We start from the raw sequence: 15,592 nt of genomic DNA on the forward strand, positions 1-15,592 counted from the left end.
TTTGCTCTTTATCTGGGTGTTTAATACATATTTATGTATATATAAGGACCGTGGATATATTTAAATGTATATAAGTATTTACTCAGAATATTTCTGATATATTCGGTTTGTTCATTACCTACACCCTAAAATGATTTTAATACGATGTTGTTTTCTCCTGAAACGGCACTGAAAACGATGAAACAATTAGGTGTGTAGGAAGTGGATAGGTAAGTACAAAATTAAATGGTATAAAAAGGTTTTTTTCCAGTTTTTATTACAAAAATAATTGAAATTCGATGAAATACGATTCTATATAATCTAAGAGCTTAGCCCACAAACAAACTTAGCTTCGAAAGCTGAACAAATGAATGTCTACATATTATTCAATCCTGAAACATCACAAAAATTATCCACCTATGCATTCATCTATCTATGCACTCGCAAATTGACAAAAATATTGTAATTGCTTATATTACGTAATATTAATAGTAAGTACCGCTGTGATTATAAAAAATCTTACTTTGAAAAATACTTATTAGAAAATATTAAATGTGCGAACTTATATTATGTCATTTTCGGTTTAACATTCGATGAGGCATTTTATACATGTAAGTATGGTATTACAGGTATTAATACAGATCAAGCATGGTTTGGGTATTTGAATAACAAGGAAGAGAAAATAATTGAATCGTTTGGATTACCCAACTAATATTACAGTGAATTCAACCTTAATTTTGACAGAATAGATTACATTTGGGCTTAACGGGCGGTTTTTTTTCCGCATTCCTTAAATTTTGTGTACGTCACTTTCTATAAAAGTATATATTCTAACTACTTTAAGCCAATTTGAAGCCAATTTTTTTTAATAACTCTTAAGATTAGTATTAATTGTAATGTTTACGTATTATAGAGAAGAAATTACTTTAACCTATTGGTCTTAATGTTTTGTGTTTCTGAGCCGAAATTTTAAACTAGTCGTGTATGAAATGTACAAATATATAATTTTTTTTTTAAATTATGAGCGTAAAGCTTTACATAAAAGTCATAAGCGAATTTCATAATGAACCGTTTTACTCTATTCACTAGTTTTTTTAAAATATTATTTGGCAAAATTGCACGCGTTGAATGATATTTAGACTGTTTGGAGGGAGCATGAAGAGTGATATTACTTGTTTCTGTCAATTTATGATTATTATATAGTTAATCGTGTAATGACGGTAGATTAAATTGTTACGTATTTTGTAAGTGTACAAGGCAGGGTAAATGGTCGAGTAATCGTAGTCAGTAAAAAATATAAAAAGATGTAATAAATTATAAATGTTTCTAATAAATTGAAAATTTATCTATTTTAAAAAATACAGGTTGTGTTTTATTACTTAATGTGTAATTTAGAATGAAAATTTCGATATGTTTAGAGATATGCTAAAAATGAATAAATTAAACTTTTTACAAAGCTATAACTCTATTAAATTCATGGAAGACATAACCGAATTTATATGGTTAGATTTGATTATATTAAAAGTACTTATTGAATTGGTGGTTCTCTAAATTAATCGTTCACTTTTTTTTTGATGCAGATAACAATACTCATAGGTGCTGACATAGTGGGTACACTGAATTAGAATTTTGTATACATTGAAAAAGAGAACGAATTAATTGAATCATTTTATTAACTGCAGTATTGAATGGAAATTGAAAAAGACCCTTTGCGTTGGGCGTTTGAGAAAAATCAATCATGCTCATGGATTTGACAATGATTTAAACGCGCCTAAATAAATTATTTGTCAAACCCTAAAGTTAAGATGGCATTTTTACGAGGAAAATACGAGGAAATACGAAATACGAGGAAAAGGCGGCTAGAAAGCGAGTTTATGTTAAATAAAAATAAAAAAGATGTGTGATAGGAACCCTACCTAGCTTTCGCACTGCTGAAAAGAGTATGGATTCTCGCACAGCTGAGCTACATGCGGTATTTATTGTCTATTGAAACCGTTACGAATGAGACCACCGTCTAATTGATCTAACTGATTCGCACATGACTGATGAAAATGTAGATTTCATTACGCCACATACTCTCAAGCATCGTGGTACTCTTGTATAGGCACTGATTTAACTTCAACAGCTCTGACTTAGTTCAACCTTTTACACTATTATTGTGAATAGGTACTGATTCTTTGACGTATACACTATAAGTAAATCTAAGCGGAGAACACGAGTTCCCCTACGTAGGTACGTTCTTCAAATACGTTTCAAATATTTTATTATTTATTTTGGTCCAATTTATGTCCATGTTTATTTAGAGACTTGTTACGAGTGAAACGCATTTTTTCATGTTTTCGTTCAATATTAAATTTTATACTCGATCTCTTCAAATTGCACTCTTCGGGTCTCTTAATAGAACACATCTCAGGCCACAGAGGCCTAACCCTTCTACTAGAAAGTCTGTATGGGCCTATAAAGACCGGTGTATCCGCACAGTCGCGCCCTTAAAGCAGTTATAAGCATCGCAGCACCCGACAAGTCGTCTAACAAGTTGGCACACTCGCAAACCAATAAGTACATTTTGTCTCCGTGTGCGGCCACTGATTTGTGGAGAGCGATCTTTCGCATTCCGACGGTGTTCGGGAGGTGACGGTAGAGCATGCGAGCACCGGTCCAGTAAAGCCAGTTGCGTTCGAAGCGTTCCCCGTCATCGCCTTCGAATACCTGTAAAGGGTTAGTTGAAGCTTTAGTGTTTAAATTTTATTAAAGTTTATATATGGGTGGACAATCTGTGGTGGGGCTGAGATAGTATTTTTTTTAATGATCCAATTCTTTACTCCAAAGCGATAATTACTCGCTGTTTGACATGAACCTATGATCTTACAAAGTACAACCGTTTGGTTATTGATGAGAATCATATCCTTCTTCAAACGAAGCTTGTGGAGAGTATTAAACGGTAGGCAGCGGCTTGGCTCTGCCCCTGGCATTGCTGACGTCCATGAGCGACGGTAACCTGATCACCATCAGGTGCCGTATGCTCATCTGCCTATACGGCAATAAAAAACAAAAAAAAAGAAGCATATACGAGGTCCCAGACTACCCGATGCCAAGTGATAATGGGAGCTTAGTATCACAACGTAATGTTCAATTTTGTTTGTATAATAACTATACCATCCTTGAAATCGGAACACAAGAGTGCTTCGCGGCCCAAGGGCGGTGGTTGCTTACTCGTGTGAGCTCATTTTTTTTAAATGTGATAACATTCAACTCACCTTATAAACACTAATGATAAATCCAGTTGTAGAGGTCTGTGATTTCTTTGGTCCACCGGCTAGATCTGTGAATGGCGGCCGACATATCATTGCGACTTCACTGTAGAGGTCTAACGTGTGAGCTGCCGAATATCTAATTGTCTTTGGGTCGAACTTGGTCAAAGAAGCAGATCTCATATTGTTGTAAAACAATAACGGGTCAGTCTGCGTTGTGTTAATTACGTAGTAAGCTATAAAAGGGAATTCTGCGTTTTTCTCCATATTGGCCAATAACATACCGCCCACAGCCGTGTTGGCTTGGGCAACTTCGCTCAAGAGTTCTGCTGCAGCAATTTTCTGTTTGATCAAAGGTTTGGTAAGCGGCGATTCTAATATCGGTTCTATTGGCTCCAAAGGGCTCATTAAGTGAGCCAATATGCAAAGTTTGGGGTCGGCGATCTCTAATATACTTAATGAGCTCTGACCAGACTTTGTTGTCATGCCTTTTTCTGGTGTAGGAGCCGGCATCGGGAGCTGAAAAAATATATATATTAAAACGATGAATGCCTGCAAGGTTTTGCGTTTTAACGAGTAGTGTAGACGATGTCAAAAATGTACTTTGAGACCTTAAGTTAAAATATAATCGTGATGCTATAGCAGTTACTCCGTCGTTTAGGACCATCCTAAGAGCCCAACTGGGTTTCGCTCCAGTTTAGTAAAAATGAATCAGTTTAAATGCCTAGAAAGGTTCGTTCTAGAAGGACATTGAATAGGTTCACTAACCGGTACACCCTCTGGGAGGAATCGGTCAAGAGCGTGCGCTGGTATGACGAAGCAGTCTTTCTCCAGAGTGGCCAGGGAGACGGGCTCGGTGCGTCGTCGCTCGGTCGTAGCTGGTGTAGGTCGGTCCCACCGCATGAGCGACACTGTCGGCTCCCGCGTGACCAGGGGCTGTGGGGGCTCTGGTTCCGGCCCGGTGCCTCCACCGAGAACTGGACCACATCGTTCTGGAATCAAGACGTTGTTATTTATTTTAAATATTATGTCTAAAGTTGACGATTGGCTGATGGTTGATGATTGGTTGATCACTGGTGGTAGGACCTCTTGTGAGTCCGCGCGGGTAGGTACCACCGCCCTGCCTATTTCTGCCGTGAAGCAGTAATGCGTTTCGGTTTGAAGGGTGGGGCAGCTGTTGTAACTATACTTGAGACATTAGAGCTTATATCTCAAGGTGGGTGGCGCATTTACGTTGTAGATGTCTATGGGCTCCAGTAACCACTTAACACCACGTGGGCTGTGTGCTCGTCCACCTATCTAAGCAATAAAAAAAAATTACCTCGTTCGAGCGTAATAGTTTCTTTTATTACAGACGAAATTTTCGGTCTAGAGTGGTAATAAAATGGATGGTAGGTATGATAATATTATATGTATTTGAGTCGTCTATTATCAAAGGCGGCAATCTGTACATTTGGACAAAAAAATTTTATTGATATGTCAATACAGATTTATTTGAATATAATCGTCTCCTTCAAAGAATACGGTTCAAAACCTGCATTAAATAAAGGTTAATAGTTAACCTGTTATTTATCTAAGATGTCGTTCCGAAGAGTTTTGTGACTGCCAAAGGAATACAAAGTCAATAATTCGTTTTTCTGATTTACCAATCATTGTCCAAAAGTCAGATTGCCGCCTTTGATAATAGTCGACTCATTTAATGCCGCATAAACTACTGAGAATTTATTACATTGTTTAGAATTAATTACCTTGTTTTTAAATATATTAGAAATACACTAATCAGGCGGTTTTTTTTTGTAGTGCATCTTTTAATTGAATTCTTACATTTTACAAGCCCAAGCCGTAACGCAACCAGGTTTTGTTAAGACACGTCGTAGTCTTAAATAGTCTTATGAAGTGCGCGCCATTTTGTTCTTTACAAACGCCATTAAGGAATCTTGCCTTTTGAGAAAATCGGGCGAGTCACTAGTTGATATTTTTTTAACCAAGCACGTTGCGTTAATATTTATTTGTCACACTACTCTATTTAGTGGCGGTTGTGATGATTGCGTTTGCGCAGTCTATTCGCAAAACAAAATAAATCGTATTTCATCCTTACACAGCATAAATTAACTCGTACATTGGCATTTCTTGCCAAAGAGCCCTGTGCGATGCTGCGCCAAAATGAAACACATGTAATCAATTTCAGCCTTGATGACAGTTTACTTGATTTTATGTTCGTACAAAAATGTTTAAATAAAACAGGGAGGATTTTTAAAAAAAATCTGATGCTCCTTAAACATCGTTCTAGCAGAAAATAAAACTGTTTTATAGGAATAAACAAGAACGTCATTTTGTGCTTTAAAGAAAAAATGTAAACTACGTCATTGGTTTTTGAATTTGCCGATAAAAACTGCATTTTAAATTCACTTTGTTTGTTTTTAGTTACCTATAAATCAATCGCAACGTGTATGACGAAGCATCTACCACTTGAGAACAGCTAGATCTATTTGGCTGATTATGTTTTGGTTTTGATAATCAACAGAACAAGGTTTGCATGAATAGAAATGTTTGGAAAACCCAGACGAGCAATATCATGAATTTTAATAACAATAAGAGCAGAGCGAGATCTCTCTTCCTTAGTTTATGTAAATGTTGAAGTTTCACGTTACAAGGAAATATCTGTTAGTTTTGTTTAACATCGAATATTATGTGACACAGTGTAAGTATTTATTTTTAGCTTCCGCGACATGTGTCTGCATTCAACGGAGTGTTTTATTTTCAGATTTTACCATAAAAATGTTACTACAGCAACAGCATTAAACAAATTCATTGGGAAATTGATGATTTTTTTACGTTACCTGATCCTTCGCTGTATTGCGTGCTAGATCTTACGGGCGGCGAGAATAATATGTGGGTCTTGTAGTGATGTTCTTCCATGCATGAGAATCGCTCTCTGTCGCGTCTCTTAGCGTTTCTCCCTGCCCCAAGAGCCCCTCGCGCTTTGCCCCCACCAGTGCTACTGGTCATCAGGGTTTTCTCCCCGCCGAAGTTCTTCCGAAACATAAGATTCATCTTGGAAGTTTGCCAGTCTCTTGTCTCTTTCGCGCTCGAGGGTTTAGTTATACGTTGGCACTATTCTGTTTAAATACTAATTAGTACGGCGATTGAACTCTGCTATATTCAGACGCGAGTTGCAACACGACGCCAACGCGCCGATCGTTTGTTTTGGTTCTTTGTTTTTGTTTCGTTTTGACATGTGAAACGCGAGGCGATTTTAAGTTTCACTCAAAAGACTGTGTTTACTCAATGAATATTTAATGATAATCCTTGTAATAGGTACTTGACTCTTAAGAGAACTAACAAAACCTATGCTAAATGGTTTTTAAGAAATCGCTTTAATAGATCTTTTTTATGTTTATTGCATAGTTGGGTGGACGAGCTCACAGCCCACCTGGTGTTAAGTGGTTTCTGGTGCCCATAGACATCTATAACGTAAATGCCGCCACCCACCTTGAGATATGAGTTCTAAGGTCTCAGTATAGTTACAACGGCTGCCCCTCCCTTCAAACCCAAACGCATTATTGCTTCACGGATGAAATGGGCATGGTGGTGGTACCAACCTACCCGCGCGGACTCACAAGAGGTCCTATCACCAGTAAAAAAAGTACGTAAGAAAGTGGTCGTTAAAGTACTATGTACAGCAGTACTGTCGGTAGACAGCGGTTTGGCTCTGTCCCTGGCATTGCTGAAGTCCATGGGCGACTGTAACCACTTACTATCAGGTGGACCATATGTTAGTTTGCCTATAAGGACAATAAAAAAACATTCCAAACTCAATTATTAAAACCTAAACCAATATTATTCGTTGATCGCAAACTTCGCATCAAATATTAAAGAAACATCGATTTAACATTGGCTTTCACACGTAATTGAAGAACGATGTTGAACTACGATAAATATACAGCACAGTATGGTGACATTGATAGGAAGGACTTTAACTAATAATCACAAAGGCTGGGTCAATATGAATCCAAGAAAAGTTAAGTAGACAAGCATTTTGTTTCAGTTTTTTTCCCGATGTTACAATGTTAATTAAGATGACTTCTAAAAGGACTTCAGATGCTTTTAAGGAGAAGAGCATTTGTTATTGGCTCGTTGGAGCGTCATGGTTTAATGGTGTTGCGTGATTGAAGGGGGTAGTTTAAACCTGCCCTAACATAGGTATAGTACAGTGGTCGGTAATGAGCGGGTCTTTAACTCTTCGGCTACGGCTCTTCCGCGAAATGTTTAGTTCAGACAGGGAATTATTTTTGTGCCTTATAAGAGACTAGTAAATATTTAGAAACATAGGGATGTGATGGATGAGATGGAATGAGATGAAAGGATGAAACACAAACAAAATATACTTAAAGAAAGGCTCTTTGAATAAATTTCAATTTGGTGTTATTATGGCGGTTTTTATTGACAATGTTGCCGACCATTGGTATGGTAACAGCACAATACCAGTTAGCTTTATAATTTTTCAATGTTTCTTAAGCGTCTGATGCCTTATGATGTCTCAAGTCTGCTATGAATTGAACGAAAGACAAAATATAGCTCAGCCTACATACAGACTTGATTCTAAGCCGACCGCTGCGAATCTTTCAAATCCCCCAGATTAATTTATTTTAATCCCTCAATCCAATTACCGAATTTCCGTCATAATTTTTTCAGACTATAGCCATTTAACGTGAATGAGTGCTGTAGAAATAACTAAACAAATGTTAATAAATATAATTTGTTGAAACTATTTCATGCACTTTGCAGTCATGTTATTGTTGGAATCTATTGAAACCGGTTTTCTAGGGCTAGAACGACTTGTGAGCCCGCACGGGTAGGTACCACCACCCCGCCTATTTCTGCCGCGAAACAGTAATTCGTTACGTTTTCAACTAGTTTTTATTATTTTTATTGCCCTTGTAGGCAGACGAGCATACGCCTCACCTGATGGCGAATGGTTACCGTCGCCCATGGACTTCAGCAAAGCCAGGGTCAGAGCCAAGCCGCTTTCTACCGTTAAATACTCTTCGCAAGCCTTGTTTGAAGAAGGACATGTCATAGCGCTCGGAAAAACCGTGGAGGGGAGCTCATTCCAAAGCCGGATGTGGCAAAAAGATCTTTGGAAACGGACTGTGGATGAATACAGTGACTGAAATTTATTATAAAACTGAAACTCATGAGCCAACGTGGGTGGCGATTTTTGTGCTCTTGATGTCTATGGCCTCTGGTCACCACTTAACATCTGATGGACAGTGAAGTCGTCCACGTATCTAAGCAATAAGCAATAAAGAAACCACGATAGTAATGCCGATGCTCGCCTTAAATTCTGGTAGAGATGGGCAGAATGATAATAGCACCGATGATATTCAATGAACTCCCAACCTAATCCGCCCTAAATGAAATGATTTCTTGCTAGTCTGTCTCGTTCATGAGGATCGACAACATACGCCTTTAAATTTATCTTTCCACATCACTGCGGCCCTAAAATATCAATGGAAACATCGCGATTTTAGTAAAGATATTTTTGTAGTGTAGATTTTTAAATATAAGCCTTGCAGCGATCGCGTTGCGTATATATTTCTTGTGTTGCTCACTAGTCTTAGACGTCAACAACATATGTAAATGCCAAGAGCCATGAGTTCTAAGTCTCAGTTCTATAGTACAAGGCTGCCCCGCCCTTGAAACCGTAACGCATTACTGCTTCACAGCAGAAATAGACACGGTAGTGGTATCTAATCTATGTCCTCTCTCTATCTTCGGTCGTATAGACAACTAAAAATTTCTTTGAAGCTTAACAACGCCTAACTAGTTCCAAATCAGAATATCACGAAATTGCCAAACATATTACAGAGGAGCGTTATTATATTATAACACTCGTAGTTTCGCCTTCAAAGCTGTTTCGGCAATAATAAATTGTTCGAGAAATCAACAGTTTTATGTACCACTCAGTGAAGTGCCGAAATGAATTTTACATAAAAGTCGATAAGGTACAGTTTCCCATTTCTGAAAAAGAACACATAAAACTTCATAGCACAACCAGCGGTTTGTTGTGGTCTACTGGACATTATTGGGTAGGCGACAGAAGTCGTTAACATTTTATGATTGCAAGCGTAAAAAATGGATTTTACTTGAAGTTAATTTTTTTTAGCCGGCAAAAGACCTTACGACTATCTTGATTGAAAGGGGTTGCCTATAGACATCAGCATGGGGTGAGGTTCGTTCCTTTCAGAGTCGCATTGTACGTGACATGAAAGCTCTCTGCAATCGAATTGGACAACGTAATGCAATAGAAGCGTATTTTGATAAGAAACCTAAGGTGCTTAATGGTATATGTCCCGCAGGCAGAAATAAGGTTGCGAATAAAAATAAAACTCGCAAAATTTATAAATATTGAGAGACAAGAAAGTAGGTCACGTGTAACTTGAAATGTCATTGACAGGATTCTCTGTCTATTGTATGGAATATGTTGTTTTAATTACCTAACAGTACCGTATTATACATTAGATCATTGTTGTATTTTCCAATGTCATTTTGACATCACAGATAAAACAAATAACAGATTTTTTTCTTTTTCTATTCGAAAATATTAGTGTAAAATTTTGTAACAGTAATAAATGGGTTGCGTGTAGATACTTTACATCTTTAATTAGTGCAGTGGTTAGAGCTTCAAACAAGAGGACTGGGACGGCTTAGTGTTCAGGAACAAAGTGAAGAGTCTTCAAACAATGGGATGCATATCATATGTGTTTAGCGATCCACGGTCCAAAGAAAGAATCATTCTTATTTATGGAATATAGGTAATGTTGCTAAGGGTCGCACACAACTGGCCAAGAATGTTGACAAACCTGTGCCAATCTTTATATATCCTCTTCGCAAACAGCCCGGAACACCGAACTCACAAAAACTCCCAAAAACTCACAAAAGCCCCGCCAGTCGTATTTTTTTTTAATATAACTGTACTTTTAATCAAGCTGTTTATTATAAATACCATCGCCTCGTTAATCGCCACATAAAAGTACATTCATAAGTAACAACAGAGATAGCAACATCTTATTACTTGGGCTGACCACGTGTGACGTGTAATATCGCCCCTCGGAGCTTTCAAGCTCGTAAACTATGTTATTTAGGGACGGATATTGTTTATGAGGCTTTAACAAAAGCCCCCTGTGCTATTCAATGAAGATGTGATTTCTTTAAGGAGGTCAAATTGGAATTGAAAAAACCCTTTACAGACAAATCACCTGTATAGAAAGGACTAGAAGTTTTCTGCTGTCAACGGAAGCAGATGAGTGTGTTCCTGTAAATTAGTTGTTTTTTTGACGCTCACATTGACCGGGTAACCTATAGACACAGCCCACTGAGTTTCTCGCCGTATCTTTTCAGTGGGTCGCGTTTCCGATTCAGTGGTAGATTCTGCGAAGCACTGCTCTTGCTAGGGCCAGTGTTAGCAACACCTCCGGTTTGAGCCCCGAGAGCTCACCTTCACATTAGGACAAAGCTGAAATAGCCTCTCAAGGCTATCAGCACAGGTTTTAAAAAAAAAGACGGGATATTCCTTGAACAGCTTAGTATTCCTGATTTGTAGATGGCGTTATATATTGTAATCCCCATTCGAGCGTCCTTTAGGTTACGAAGAATTAGGTAGATATTTTTAGAGATCTATGTCTCATAGTATCCATACCAGAACGTATGACAGACAATCTTACTGCAGAAATAGGCAGTGGCGGTATTGACGTGCGCGCATAACCATTTTTTTTTTCTCTTCTATTCCCGCATCGGGCAAACATTTCTGAGATGAACAGTAATTACTGTTATCACCACCCTGCCTAATTCTACCGTAAAGCAGTTAGGCGTTTCGGTTCGAAGGGTAGACCAGCCGTTGTACTGTAAAAACTGGTATATCCCAAGGTAGGTGGTGTCATTTACGTTGTAGATTTCTATGAGCTCCAGTGACCACTTAACATTAGATTAACATCAGATCACGGGGGGCCGTGAGCTCGTCCAACCACCTAAGCAATAAAAAATATATATGTATATATTAATAGAATGTATGTCGTGTTACGTATACAGATTTTTAATTTGAATCGAATACGTATTTGCGTGTGTCGGACTAGTTAAATGGCGGTCGCGTGCGTGCTCCCGAAAAGATAATGTCCACTAGTCAGTGTGGACAGAAGGACAAAGTTCGTTGTAGTATTTAAACACGATCGAGCATTACAAAAACTAAGAGCTTCAGCAGCGAATGCTATTTTTTTGCCTTCGAAGACCACAGAACAGAGATCTCATAGCTATTGGCGTCGCCTGATCATCGAAGCGTTGTCTAGTCACGATTTGACATGGGTTTCCACTTGTGTGCTCAGTGCGAGCTTTTTAACGTTCTCGATAGCGTAAAAGTCAACTAAAATTTGTATGGAATTGGATCGTTTGCCTACGTTTGCCGCTAGGGGCGCTGTTCTAACTGCACACTTTGAGTTAACTTTTACGTTATCGAGAACGTTAAAAAACTCGCACTAATCACAATGCTCACCGGCCTTTACGTAAAGTTTAAAATCGTATATCTTATTCGATGCTGTAGTTTTACTTCTGAGGAGTTTTCTTAGACACCCAATAACCATAGATAAATAGTGTTGACAGCAAAAGACAGAAAAGTCCATAAGTACTATTTTTACAGTTTCACGAGTTAGTAGTAAAAAAAACCGATTCATTATTGGATAACTTTTTTTTCAAAAGCTTATAGATTTGTCTATGCTACGGAAAATTACAAATACATAGCTTTGAGTTATAGCTTTTTTTTTTTTTTTTTTGGTCAGGAGGAAATCGCCGGACTTCCGCCCTCCCCTGGGGATGAAGGGCGGGGCATGTCGGAGTCGAACTGACTAAAACCTCCTGTCGCTCAACAACCCGCGTCCGAACCTCGCATGAGACAGAACCCATGAAAAGGCAAAGGGGGGAAAGTGAAGCGTTTAGTGCGGAGCACATCTCTCCCATCACCCTCCCCCTCGGGACGCCGGACTGGCGGTCGTCGGCGCCACGACCACCAGCCCTCTCGGTCGGCAGGCTATCCGGAGCCCGCCTAGATGACGCCGGTTAGAATGGGTTATCCTACGGAATACCCCGCTGGGTCAGAACCAGCGTGGGTCGAGGATAGCCGGCCTTCCATCACCCGGATGCTCTTGCGTAAAACGCGTGCAGAGCAGCTTGCACGTCGTCTTCTTAGGCCCCCTTCGCCGGTCCCCAGACCGACATGTGAAGGGGACCCGAAACCCTTAGAGGGCCAGGGCTTGGGCGAGATCCGCCTCCCTGGCCCCCGCCCGACGGCGGCGGGCTTGCGCGTCTCTCACGCGCCCCGCCGCCTCCTTCTGCGAGATGGTGCACTCGCAGAAGTCGAGCATCGCCTTCCACGACTCGTCGTCGCCGAGCATCGATGCCACAACACTCGGCAACGACAAGTCGTTTCCTATTTTTGCGACGAGGACACGGCGCCACCCCTCCCATGCGGGGCAGGCGACGAGCGTATGCTCTGCCGTGTCCAAGTCGCAACCACAATGGTGGCACTCTGCCGTCGGCTCGGCTGTGATCCGGTGCAGGAACTCACCGAAGCAACCATGCCCAGTGAGCACCTGCGTGAGCCGGAAAGTGAGGCGTCCTCTGTCACGATTCACCCAATCCACAAGGACCGGGCGAATCGCCTCGACGGTCCTACGACCAGCCGAAGGATCAGCCAGCCGTCTGGACTTGAGTTATAGCTACGGTAGTTTTGGTAGACTCTTTGTTGGAAACACAAAATTACGAATTCACAAAAAATAACTTTGACTTGGATATTATGTAAAGTGAACACGTGCAAAACAAAATGGCTAATCGAAAGTCGAACAACTATTCCAAAAAGGTCAATTGTAAATCGATCAGCAATAATAACAGTTACTTAAATTAAGTACATTAGACAATCCGACATGTGTATAATGCTAGGAACGGTAATGGATTCTCGAAACGGCAATGTCGACAATTGGCTTACGTCCAAATCGCTAATTTATGCGATAAACTTCGAATATTATGTTAGTGTGATTTAGGAAATCTGATTAATATGAAAATCAATATTATTCATTAAGTTTTATTAAATGTTAGCTTTTGCCCGCGGCTCCGTCCGCGTGGAATAGTTACTTTGGCATAACATTAAATTTTACCCTCCACTTCATTTACGTAGAAAGTGAAGATATTTTAGAATTAGATATTTTAGAATTTTAGATGAAGATATTTTAGAATTTTAGCTCATGGGCTACCTGGAAGAGCACCAGCTGATTAGCGACCGCCAATATGGCTTCCACAAAGGCCGATCAGGTGGTGATCTTCTGGCTTTACTAACTCACCGTTTGGCGCAGGCGGTTGAGAGTAGGGGTGAGGCACTAGGCGTTGGTTTGGACATAGCGAAAGCCTTCGATCGGGTTTGGCATAAAGCCTTACTATCGAAGCTTCCTTCCTATTGGCTTCCTGGGAGACTTTGTAGGTGGATCGGCAGTTTCCTTGCGGAACGGAGAGTTAAAGTCGTCGTAGACGGCTCATACTCGGACCCCCGGACCGTAAATGCTGGTGTTCCCTAAGGCTGCGTGTTATCCCCGACATTGTTCATTCTGCATATCAATGATTTGTTGCATACCAGTGGCATTCATTGCTATGCGGATGACAGTACCGTGGATGCACTGTATTTCGGCCGCAGCAATATCTCTCGGCATCACGTCGATGAGTGTCGGAACAAACTTGTGTCTGAAATCGAATCATCCCTTGTGAAGATTTCCGATTGGGGAGGACTAAATCTAGTTCAGTTTAACCCTTCTAAGACTCAAGTTTGCGCGTTCACCGCTAAGAAAGCCCCCTTTGTCGCATCGCCACTCTTCGGAAACACTCACCTTTGTGCCAAGCCAAACATTGGCATTCTGGGCGTCGACGTTTCGAGTGTTGTCCAGTTTGGCGGTCATTTGGAGAGCAAATGACCGCTAAAATGGCCTCAAAAAAAAAAAAAAAAAGGAAAAAAATCGGAGTACTCAACAGGGCCAAACAGTACATCAAGCCGGCTCACCGCCTTATACTGTATAAGGCGCAGGTGCGGCCTCACATGGAGTATTGTTGCCACCTTTGGGCCGGGGCTCCGGGTTATCAGTTATCTCCATTTGACCGTATCCAACGTAGGGCATCTCGGATTGTCGACGATCCTGAACTTGCCGATCGGTTAGATCCTTTGGCACTGCGTAGGGATCTATCTTCCCTATGCATACTTTACAGATTTTACAATGGGGAGTGTTCCGAGCTTATTGGTGCTCCACTTGTATTGGTCTTACCGTGGCCTATAGCCTTCCTCAATAAATGGGCTATCTAATACTGAAATAATTTTTCAAATCGGACCAGTAGTTCCTGAGATTAGCGCGTTCAAACAAATAAACTCCTCAGCTTTATAGTATTACTAGTTGAGTCCCGCGATGCTACCCGCGGTTATTGTCGTACCGCGGGTGACGCCGCGGGGCGAAGCTAGTCAAAAAAGTAGCCGAAGCTACTCCTTATATCATCAGCTACCTATCAGTGAAAGTCTCGTCGAAATCGGTCCAGCTGTTCCAGAGATTAGCCGGAACAAACAGACAGACAGACAAAAATTGTAAAAAATGTTATTTTGGTGTATGTACTGTATATATATATTCATAAGCATGTACTAAAAAGCGGTTATTTCAATATTACAAACAGACACTCCAATTTTATTTATATGTATGGATAAATATTAAATATGTTATCATGTCACGAGTGACGAGGTATAAGCGGCCCGTGTTACCGCCTGAAGCGAAATTCAATGTTCGGTAACGTCACTCCGACACTTGGCTTTCACCCAACTCTGTAATGTATGCGTTACATGGCGCCTGTCGTATCGATGTTTCTATTGTTTAAGTGCTTATAAGCTGTAGTTCATATTGTAAGCGAAGCCTACGGAGCCGTATAAGACGACTTCCAAACAGAATTTACGTGAAACAACCAGAGTTTATTTGGAGAAATCACGTGTCTCTTTACTTTATTTGATGCGGAGTCAGGATCGGATGTACACGAAAAACTCTTCGCTAAGTTAATGGTAATTTAGTTTTGTGTAATTTTGTTTATTCATTCGTATTTCGATACGTTTCTCTTTAATAATTGTCAATGTGTCAGGTAGCCCTCATACAACGCAAGATATTTGACAGATGCCTGAATCTCGCTTACGACATTTTCAAGATAAGCTTGTATATATTACAAGTTCCGAACAACAACATTCGGCATCCGTTTATCTCCCCCCCGACAAGCCCCTCCTGAGCAGTGACATCGAGTCACTA

At 40.1% G+C, this 15,592-nt stretch overlaps 1 protein-coding gene across 2 annotated transcripts in view; it reads right to left on the reverse strand.

Annotated features, from left to right (window-relative positions):
- Window positions 1-235: 235 nt before the first annotated feature.
- LOC114246985 (uncharacterized) overlaps window positions 236-15,592 on the reverse strand; it is a 55,363-nt gene continuing 40,006 nt past the window's right edge. Inside the window, exons 2-5 of one of the 2 annotated variants that reach the window (XM_089737211.1) lie at window positions 6,071-6,349; window positions 3,999-4,222; window positions 3,237-3,749; window positions 236-2,688 (exon numbers count right to left, since the gene is read on the reverse strand). In XM_089737211.1, coding sequence (XP_089593337.1) covers window positions 2,416-2,688; window positions 3,237-3,749; window positions 3,999-4,222; window positions 6,071-6,284 — 1,224 coding nt within the window. In that variant the 5' untranslated portion in view covers window positions 6,285-6,349 and the 3' untranslated portion in view covers window positions 236-2,415. Of the gene's footprint in view, window positions 2,689-3,236; window positions 3,750-3,998; window positions 4,223-6,070; window positions 6,565-15,592 lie in introns of those variants that run through there. The other variant, XM_028179765.2, reaches the window with a different exon arrangement.

This window comes from Bombyx mandarina, chromosome 23 (assembly GCF_030267445.1).
Source record: "Bombyx mandarina strain Sakado chromosome 23, ASM3026744v2".
NCBI classification, from domain to species: domain Eukaryota; kingdom Metazoa; phylum Arthropoda; class Insecta; order Lepidoptera; family Bombycidae; genus Bombyx; species Bombyx mandarina.